This window comes from Garra rufa, chromosome 8, assembly GCF_049309525.1.
Source record: "Garra rufa chromosome 8, GarRuf1.0, whole genome shotgun sequence".
Taxonomy (NCBI): domain Eukaryota; kingdom Metazoa; phylum Chordata; class Actinopteri; order Cypriniformes; family Cyprinidae; genus Garra; species Garra rufa.
Window position 1 is genome coordinate 34,765,864 of NC_133368.1, and position 11,322 is coordinate 34,777,185.

The window sequence follows — 11,322 nt, forward strand, 5'->3', positions numbered from 1 at the left end:
ATTACATTAATATTGTGAAACATTATTACAATGTAAAATGATGTTAAATATTTTTACATCTCATTACTTTTATTTATTGTGTATTTCAATACATTATAAAATTAAAGATTCTTTTATATGCTGCCGTTCAAAAGTTTAGGATCAGTAAGATTTGTATCTTTTTTAAAAGAATTCTCTTATGCTCATTAAAGTTCCATTTATTTGATCAAAAATACAGAAAAAAACCTGTAATATTATTAATTATTAAAAGAACAGTTTTCTGTTTTAATATACTTTAAAATATAGTTTATTTCTGTGACGCAAAGCTGAATTTTCATTGGCCATTACTCTTCAGCTTTACACGATCCATCAGAAATGTTTTTTTTTTTTTTTTTTTTTTGTGGAACCTGTGATTTTTTTTTCAGGTCTCTTTGATGAATAAACAGTTAAAAAGAACAGCATTTATTATATATTTCTAACAATATAAGTCTTTACTATCACTTGTTATCAATTTAACACACCCTTGCTAAATAAAAGTATACCACAAATTTTTGAATGGTTTTGAATTTTGTTACAAAAAAATATTTTAAATCAATTCTGTTCTTTTGAATGTTTTACTCATCAAAGAATCCTGAAAAAAGTATCACAGGTTTCAACAGCAATGGTTGCAACACTGATAATAAATCAGAATATTAGAATGATTTCGGAAGAATCATGTGACACTGAAGACTGGAGTAATAATGCTGAAAATTTAGATTTGCATCACACGAATAAATTCTATTTTAAAGTATATTCAAATAGAAAACCACTATTTTAAATTACAATAATATTTCTCAATATTACAGTTTTTTCTGTATTTTTAATCAAATAAATACAGCCTTAATTAAAGCTGCAAGCAGCGATGGTAGGGCCCTCGCACTCGGGCTCACCGCCGATCTGTGGCGAATGGTGGGGACTATGCTATTAACACAGTAAATGTAGAAGGAATATGTCAAAGTCATTGATATGTGCCAATCTTCCTGCTGCCAGCTGGTGGCGCTATGCCTATAACTGAATATTGGCATGCAGATGTGTTCAGGCCAGTGCTTTCATGAAACATATGAAGTTTGGTGAAGCTTGAACATGGCATGCTTGAGTGTAAGTCATGACATATCCTGCTGCCAACAGGTGGCGCTATTACGAAATATTGGCTTTAAGATGTCTTCAGGCCAGGACTATTGGCAAACATGTCAAGTTTGGTGCAAATTGTACATTGCATGCTTAAGTTAGTGTAAAACAAGTAATTTGCTGTTGCCAGCTGGTGGCGCTATGACTATAACTAAATACTGGCATGTAAATGTATTCAGGCCAGGACTCTTATCAAACATATTAAGTTTGGGGCTGATTGGACATTGCATGCCTGAGTTACAGTAACTTCCTGTTTCATTGCATTAAGAGTATGCTTTAGCACTTAGCTAAATGTTGCTAACATGCTTCTAGAATGTTGCTACCCTATTTAACACTTGTTGATATTTTTAAAATGTTGCTTGGCATCCACAACAGTATTAAACATGTGACTTCCTGTTGCCAGCAGGTGGCACTATGACTATAACTGAATATGGGCATGGGCTTGTGTTCAGACCAGGACTCTTATCAAACATATTAAGCTTGGGTCAGATTGGACACTGTATGCATGAGTTACACTTATTTTTCTTTGTATTAATATCATGCTTTAGCTCTTAGCTAAGTGTTGCTAGCATGTTTTAACATGATTCTAGCATGATGCTAGCCTATTTAAAACTTGCTAAAGCTTTTTAATATGTTGCTAGGAGTCCGTAACACCATTAAACATCACTTCCTGTTGTCAGCAGGTGGCGCTGTGACTATAACTGAATATGGGCATGTATATATCTTCAGGCCAGGAGTCTTATCAAACATGTGAAGTTTGGGGCTGATTGGACATTGCATGCCTGAGTTACAGTAACTTCCTGTTTTATGTCTTTAACAACATGCTTTAGCACTAAGTAAGTGTTGCTAGCATGTTTGAGTACGTTTTGAACTAGTTTAGCACTCAATGGCTTTTTTAGTGTGTTGCTAATAGTGTGTCACAGTGTTAAACATGTCACTTCCTGTTGACAGTAGGTGGCGCTATAACTATAACTGAATATTGGCATGTAGACATCTTCATGTCACGACTGTTATCAAACATGTGAAGTTTGGGGCTGATTGGACATTGCATGCCTGAGTTACAGTAACTTCCTGTTTCATTGCATTAAGAGCATGCTTTAACACTTAGCACTTAGCTAAATGTTGCTAACATGTTATAGTATGTTTCTAGCATGTTTCTACCCTTTTTAACAGTTGTTGAATTTTTTTTTAAAATGTTGCTAGTCATCCACAACAGTATTAAACATATGGCTTCCTGTTACCAGCTGGTGGCGCTATGACTATAACTGAATACAGGCATGGGCGTGTGTTTAGGCCAGGATTCTTATCAAACATGTTAAGTTTGGGGCTAATTGGACATGGTATGCCTGAGTTAGAGTAACTTCCTGTTTTGTTGTATTATTAGCATGCTTTAGCATATTAGCTAAGTGTTGCTAGCATGCTTTATTATTTTTGTAGCATGTTGAATATTAAGTTTGGGTCAGATTCAACAGTATTTACATGAGTTACAGCAATTTCCTTTTGTATTTGTATTAATAGCATGCTTTAGCTCTTAGCTAAGTGTTGCTAGCATTTTTTAGCATGTTTGTAGCATGTTGCTAGGCTATTTACGACTTGTTAACGCTTTTCAATATGTTGCTAGGAGTCCGTAACAGTGTTAAACATGTCATTTCCTGTTGTCAGCAGGTGGCGCTATGACTATAACTGAATTTGGGCACTGACATGTGTTCAGGACCGGACTGTCATCAAACATGTGAAGTTTGAGGCAGATCGGACATCGTATGCCTGAGTTATAGCAACTTCGTTTTTCATGGATAAACATCAAAGTTTGTCAGGCTGCCACGGACACGCCCATCGACGAAAACTCTAAAGCTTCGCAATTTAACATCGCAAAGGCCTTATGATGACACTCAGCAAATTTGAAGATGATCGGATAAAAACTGTAGGAGGAGTTCGTTAAAGTACGAGGCCTGAAAATGGCAAAAACTGCACAAAAATCGTACAGGAAATTCAATATAACGGACTTCCTGTCGGGTTTCGGATGTTGCACCAGGAGACTTTTTTGTAGGTATTGGTGTGTTACATATGTGTACCGAGTTTCGTACATGTACGTAAAACGTAGCTCGAGGCGCACTCTGTTGAAATTTTATAGGTGGCGCTATCGAGCCATTTTGCCACACCCACTTTTGAAAACCATATCAGATGTAAATTTTCGCCAGGTCTGATGCGTGTGCAAAGTTTCGTGAGTTTTCGGGCATGTTTAGGCCCTCAAAAAGACTTTTCATTTCGGAGAAGAAGAAGAAGAATAATAATAAACGGAGCAATTCCAATAGGGTCCTCGCACTGTAGTGCTCGGGCCCTAACAAGCAGAAAAGACTTATTTAAAAACAGTCAACACACATAAAAAACGTTTACATATAGTCCACAAGAGAAAATAATAGTTACATTTATAAAAATGACCCCAAACATTTTGAGTTTGAAGATCAGGATAATTGTAACTTATTTCGTCTTCTGGGAAACATGTAAGTATCTTCTGTAGCTTATATATATATATATATATATATATATATATATATATATATATATATATATGATTTTTAGGCAAAATGTGCAAAAATGTAAATATTTTCATTCTTTTCAAAAGTTTTCACCCTCCGGCTTTTAATGCCTTGTGTTTTCTTCTGCAGCATCAGTGCGTGTTTAAACCTATTGTAATAGTTACATATGAGTCCCTCAACTGTATTGTCCTCTATATCAAATACTTAAAGTCCTACACATGTACTGTCTCTTGTGTGTTTACAATTATCAGCCATTTTGGCTAATTTGATTTTCCTTTATCAGTAGCTTATTTTATTATGTTCATATCCATTCCACAAAATTCCTCATATTTTCCCCTCAAATTAGCATATACAATTCTCTAAAAGTTTGCAGATTCTATACAAGCCTGCTTATGAGCCATACAAGTGAAGCTGAAGGAGTAGACTAATTTGAGACAGTTTCTGAGATATGTCATTTACGCTTTTATATGAAAGCAATTCATTAACAGGTTCGGCCACAATGGAATGGTCGTAAATTCGTAATATCTCTCCTCGTTTGATGAAAGGTTTTAGTGTTGCTGTCAAGTCAAGTTGACTTGACATTCTTCCTGGAAGTCTTACGCTCGTCTAAATTGTATAACTGAAAGTGAAGGGGAGGGAAACTGCACCACTGTGTATTAGCACAGGCTCTCAGGGAAAGCTCAGCTTGCACATCTTCGACAGTAATAAGACAGCTCCGCATTATAAATAGAGAGGCTAATTGCTGCCGGAGAAATTTGGTGGCTGGATAGATTTACATTTGAGCCCGTTTAATGGTCATTCCTTATTCAAGTCGACAGTTTAGTGGAATCCACAGCAATGCCATTAATGGACCTGCCATTAGTGTGAATTATTTGCAGAATAACTCACAAAATGGAAAACCAATATCTGAATATATCTCTGCTTATGCACAGGGGAAGATAAGCTTGTGATATTATGTAAAAAAAAAGGGGGAAAAAAAAGGGAAAAAATAGAAAACAGTTGACTCACTTAGAGCTATTTACAAGTAAATTAAACAACACAGTATAATGCTTAAAATGTATGATCTTGTTTATTACAACACATTTATTTTAATACGCTACTTTAAGACTCCACAAAATTAGTTTTGTGGCTTTTAGTCCATGTCTATTAACTTCAAGATGAATTTATATGCTTGTGTAGTGCAAGAACAAAACTGAGCAAAAATATTTAAAATATATTTATTACGATTTTTATTAAGACATTTGTCTAATCAAATGCTCTCAAGTATGAATATGTGACCCAGGACCACAAAATCAAATCAAATTATTGAGATCATCTGACCATATTTCTCTGAGATACAACTATTTGAAATTCTGAAATCTGAGTGTGCAAAAAAATCTAAATGTTGAGAAAATCACCTTTTAAGTTGACTAAATGAAGTTCTTAGCAATGCATATCACTAATCAAAAAATTACGTTTTGATATATTTATAGTAGGAAGTTTACAAAATATCTTCATGGAACATGATATTACTTAATATCCTAATGATTTTTGGGATAAAAGAAAAAAAACGATAATTTTGCTACATATATATATTTTTGTATTTTTTCATTTTTTATTTAATTTTATTGAAATTTAAGTTAGACATTTTGAGTAATTTTGCTGTTTGTCTTTTTGTGTCTATATATTATATATTTTCAATTCTTTTTTTCTTATTTATTTTATATGTAAGCCTGGACCACAAAACCAGTCTTAAGTAGCATAAGTATATTTGTAGCAATTGCCAAAAAAATACATTGTATGGGTTAAAATTATAGATTTTCCTTGTATGCCAAAAATCATTAGGATATTAATTTAAGATCATGACCAATGAAGATATTTTGTAAATTTACTTCTGTAAATATATCAAAACATAATTTTTGATTAGTAATATGCATTGCTAAGAACTCCATTTGGTCAACTTCAAAGGTGATTTTCTCAATATTTTGATTTTCTTGGCACCCTCAGATTTTCAAATTGTTGTATTTCAGCCAAATATTATCCAATCCTTTCAAACCACACATCAGTGGAAAGCTTATTCAGCTTTCAGTTGATGTATCTCAGTTTCAAAAAATGGACTCTTATGGCTGGTTTTGTGGTCCAAGGTCACATTTTAGTTTTAGCTAATTTAGTAGATCAGGTAAATAGGAAAATAAAAAATTGGTGCAACTAGGCATATATATATACAGTTGCAATCAAAATTATTCAACCCCCTTGACATGCAAGACATTTTGTTCCAGATAATTTGTTTTTCTAAAAACAAATCTACAAAGGCATTAGGACACTTAGATAAAGTATTTTAATACACATTTGAGTAATTCTGAGAACATAAATTGATAAATAATGGAAAAAAAATAAAATTGGCTCTAAACGTTCACGTTCAAAATTATTCAACCCCCAAAAGTAAAATTTGGTGCAGAATCTTTTATTAATTAAAACCACCAATAAACGCTGTTTGAAAGTGTTTAGAAGCGTTGATCACCTCTCTACTGCAATCTTGGACCATTCCTTGGCTGAAAAAGCTTTTAGATCACTGATAATCTTTGGTTTTCACTTTGCCACTGCTTTCTTCAAATTCAACCAAATATTTTCAATGAGAATTAAATCTGGAGACTGAACAGGCCACTCAAGAACATTCTGTGACGGATCCCTGAACCAAGCATAAGTAGATTTGGATGTTTACTTTGGGATGATTGTCCTGCAGGAAAGTCCATTGATCATCATCTTCGGTCTTTGCACCAAAGGCATCACAATTCTTGGCAAAATGGCCTGATACTTCAAAGAATCCTTGGTTTCCTTCATACGCTCATGTTTTCCACTTCATGCTACAGTAAAACAACCCCATAATTGGATCAGCTCACCTCCATGTTTGATCATGGAGACATCTATACGTCCAAAAAGTTCTAGTTTGGTCACATCACTCCATAAAACATTCTTCCAGAACTCCACAGGTCTATCCAAATACATTTTAGCATATTCAAGCTGACCTTTTTTGTTCTTCTTGATCAAGAATGGTATTCGCCAAGATGCCCCAACATGAAAGCCATGCTTGTCTTATGTTCATCTTCTACTCTGGAATGAGATATTTTTCCTCCTTTCATTGGGTCATCTCGCAAGTCTTTGGCTGTACATTGCAGGTTTTTCTCAGTTGCTCTGATCAAACATTTTATGAAATTGTGCATTTTTGGTTCAACACCCTCAAAGGTTTTCTGGTACAACACACTTTAAACTAAGGAATAAGGCTTTCAATGTCTTAGAAATCTTCACGTAGCCTTAGACTTTCTAATACAATAAAACTATTTCTTCTCTATAGCTTTTGTAAAAGCTCTGTTGATTTTACCATATTTGCTACTCAACTTCAGCACATGCATGGGATAAATGTATAGATGTGTAACATCTTAAGCTGATTCAGTTTTTTAATAGTTTCTAAAGGCTTAATTGTGTTTTAGGACAATTTTGTTCCCTTAACTTAAAACGCTCACTTTCCCGTTGACTTAAAACGGCAATGTTGAATAGGGGTTGAATAATTATGACAGCTGTGTTACTAAAAAAATCCTAGAACTCAAACACATTACATTATATATTGACATTGTCACTTTTAATATGCCAGTACACCGTTGTAGATGCAAAGTCCTGAAACTTCAGACAAGCTTTTATTTGTAAAGTACTGCAGTCTCTGGGGGGTTGAATAATGTTGATTGCAACTGTATATATCTATATCTATATCTATATCTATCTATCTATCTATCTATCTATCTATCTATATATATATATATATATATATATATATAACTGAAACTCTTTTATATGTCTTGACTGTATCACAACATACCTTTCTGACCATCTCTGTCGTACACCTTCATGTGTACCACTCCGCTGGTCTTATTGCGTAGCACCGCCGGGTTACGTCCATCCCGTTTGGCGACCGTTCCCAGCTGAGCCAGATCCTCATCGGCCCACCACAGCTTGCCACCTGGAAAAACAGATGAATTATTCATTTCCCAAAGTCACAGAACCAGCAGGTTCTGCCAACAGAGGCACATGCCATTATCATTTGTTTGTCCCTTTTATACCACATGCATATAATCCGGTGGTGTGCTGTGCTTTTTCGGTGCCAAAACTATGCAACGCTACAGTGTACGGGTGGGAGAGGGAGGTGGTTGGAGTGAGCGAGCGAGAAAAGTAAAGAGATAGGACTTGAGCATTATGCATGTTCCCTTCCCAGTGTGAGTCAATGAGGCAGAGCTCAGGGCAGCCTGGCTATGTGCCCTGGCTGAAGACAAGGACTCTTCATTCACAAAGCCATCAGAGTGCATCTATTCTCACAGCGGCGCTGCAGCTAGCAAGCCCCTCGTGTTGTTTCCGCTCTGTAAGGCTGAGTGTGCCACAAAGGGCCTCAGAGATTGTCCTTGGCTCCGAGCCTAGACCATATCTGTCTGCTGCAGGACTACAGGAGACCCGGAGACAGTCTTAGCTGTGCAACCGTAAAATGAAACACATATTTGTGTTTCTTAAGGTACAGATTGAATGAACCGAATTGCATTGAATAAAAAAGGGTTTGAAAGAAATTAATCAACAAAATCATATTCACACTTCCAGCCAAAAATACTGTACCACATACTGCTTTGTGATTGCTACAATAAAACTGCAGTCATTTTCGATTCGCAAATAAAAAAAAAAAACATTATAAAGATTTAAAAAACATTTTACATTCAACTAGTTATTAAGATTTTATAATAGTAATAATAAGTGCAATAAATAATTATAGTAACAATAGCATTTTAATGGAACCATGGTAAATTTTGGTAAGGTATACATATATATATATATATATATATATATATATATATATATATATATATATATATATATACATACACATACAGTATATACATACACTGCCGTTCAAAGGTTTAAGATCAGAAAGACTTGTAATGTTTTTTTAAAGAAGTCTCTTATGCTCATCAAAGCTGCATTTATTTGATCAAAAATACACAACAAAATAATACTGCAAAATGTTATTACAATATAAAATAATGGTTTCTATTTTTAATATACATTAAAATATATATATATTTTTTCAAAACTTCAAACTTCAAAAAGTTTACAAAATTTTACTGGAAAATTTCCACCCCTTTGCAACCCTATTTAAAATACATTTAAAATCTTCCTGATACCAAACTTTTGACTGGCAGTGTATATATGATATAAAAATTAATAATAAGTTAAGAATGCATTAAATTGTTCAAAACTGACAGTAAAGAGATTTATAATGTTACAAAATATTAGCATAAAAATCACAGATAATAATAAAAAAAAATCAACACGGATAATAATAAGAAATGCTTCTTAAACATCACATCAGTAACAAACATATTAGAAACAAGAACTACTTAAAAATTTAAAAAATAAATATATAAATTAATTTATTTATTTAAATTATATCAAACACCAAATCAAAATATTAGCAACAACAACTATGTGAAAGTTTAAAATAAATAAATAAATATGTCAGTTAATTAAAATTAATTCAATTATAATTAAACTATCATTTATATAATAAATGAAGTACTGGGTCAGCAGGATTTTTCATTGAGTACAGATGCATTAAATTGATCAAAACTGACAGTAAAGGTATTCATAATGCTACAAAATATTTGCATAAAAAACTGATAATAATACTTAAAAATCGAATCAGAAAATTAGAAACAGAAAACTATGCAAAACAATGTATTAATTATGTATTAATTAATTAACTATTTAAAATAAATTAAATTAGAAACAAAAAATAAATACATTTAAACACCAAATGAGAATATTCAACTTCTGAAGGATCATGTGACACTAAAGATAGAAGTAATGACTGCAAAAATTCAGCTTTGCAAGCTTAGGAATAAATCACATAAAAAATAGAAAGCAGTTATTTTAAATGATACAAAAAATATATATATATATATATATATATATATATATATATATATATTACAAAGTAAATGCAGCCTTGGTGAGCAAAAAAAAAAACAACAATTAAAAAACACACACACAATACAAAACCAACCTCAAACTTGTGAACAGCATTTGTACTGTACACTTATCATTTTTGCCCTAAAATGTTGTCTCTATATGCAGCGCACTAGGCTTTATAACAGACCAACTGTCTACTGCATGCTTAAACTCTTTCAGACGTATATATTTCGAGGAGTACAGCACAAATATTTTTCAACAAGTCATTCCTCCTCCATAAACCAGAAACAAACACTAGTGTCATTTAGGCCACAGTGAGCCTCCAAGAAGATATTTGCTTTTTGTAGTGAGGCCATCTGTGTATAAATGACATCCTACCCCGAGCAGTCAGAAGCGTATTTGACATTCAAAGATTGCTTGCATAGGTCATCAGTGCAGTCAATATTAATCTTTACCTGTCCAGGGTGAGAGACATCAATGATTGCTTCTGGGTGTAATGTCCACTTAAAACTGTTTGATCACAGACCAGTACAGGTCTTAAGGTGACACACAGCCCGCTAAACAGCAGCTTGCACTTCCCCGAGTGGTCACATCCCATTAAAGATTGTACCAGGAGAAGGTGGCGAGATTGCATCCTGTCAGTAAAATTGCTTTCATTTCTTCAGTCATCATGCTCTTCAATTACTGCTTCACGGTCTAATAACGGATGTGACTTTGATGCAAGGCGGCCATTGGATTTTTTTCCCCCTAATAATGATGCTGCATCTTTCAACCATTCGCCGCTCCTATCGATCTTCTGATCATCTGTCTCTACTGAGTATATTTCCCTTGCACACCTCCCTGTAATGATAAGGCCTGTCCCTCAACACATGCTACAGGGTGGTTGATTTTACTGTGCCAGGTGGCTGAAATCGTAAACCATTTCCCTTACTGCAAGACCAAAGTAAATTTACAGGGACATCAAGTGATAGCGTGTTATACAGGTTAACCTTGGCAAATGCCCTAATTTATGTTGCCTTTGCTGGGAGGGAGTGCTGATAGAGACCGAAGATCTTATGCAGTTTATATCAAACATCGACCAGCTACCACATCAGATGCATCACACAGAAATCATACGGCCTAACGGAATTGTTTGGTTTCATTCAAGGTCAAAACATGGACAAGAAAAGTTGTCGTTTTGGCAAATTCAAAGTATTTAGGTGTAGCTGCAAAAAACTATTATATAAAAACAACACAATCCTCTGTCTTATTGGGATGAAATACAATACTTGTTCACACTTGTACTCTCCCATAATCACTAGAAAACTGTCTAAGACACAACTGTCAAGGACCCTCTGATTTCTGCGATGTGGAAAACGTGGACGGAATTGCAGAATCCAGTCGTAAAAATTTCATTTACTGTATAACGCGAAATGTCATGAAATTTGCCAATTTTTGGATGAATAGATCAAAAGTCGATCAGTACTGAAAATTTGAAAATAACTATATATATATCTATATATATATATATATACATATATATATATATATATACAGTCAAGCCAAAATTATTCATACCCCTGGCAAATTCTGACTTGAAGTTACTTTTATTCAACCAGCAAGTTTTTTTTGTTTTTTTTGACCGGAAATGACACATGCTTCTCCCAAAAGATAATAA

The 11,322-nt window shown here is 33.9% G+C and overlaps 1 protein-coding gene across 1 annotated transcript in view; it reads right to left on the reverse strand.

The window, feature by feature from the left end:
• The window catches only part of lrp1bb (low density lipoprotein receptor-related protein 1Bb), a 414,599-nt gene that overhangs the window by 116,939 nt on the left and 286,338 nt on the right, over positions 1–11,322 (reverse strand). The window contains exon 31 of the mRNA XM_073845088.1: positions 7,534–7,674. Within this exon, the coding sequence (XP_073701189.1) occupies positions 7,534–7,674 (141 nt within the window). The remainder of the gene's footprint in view (positions 1–7,533; positions 7,675–11,322) is intronic.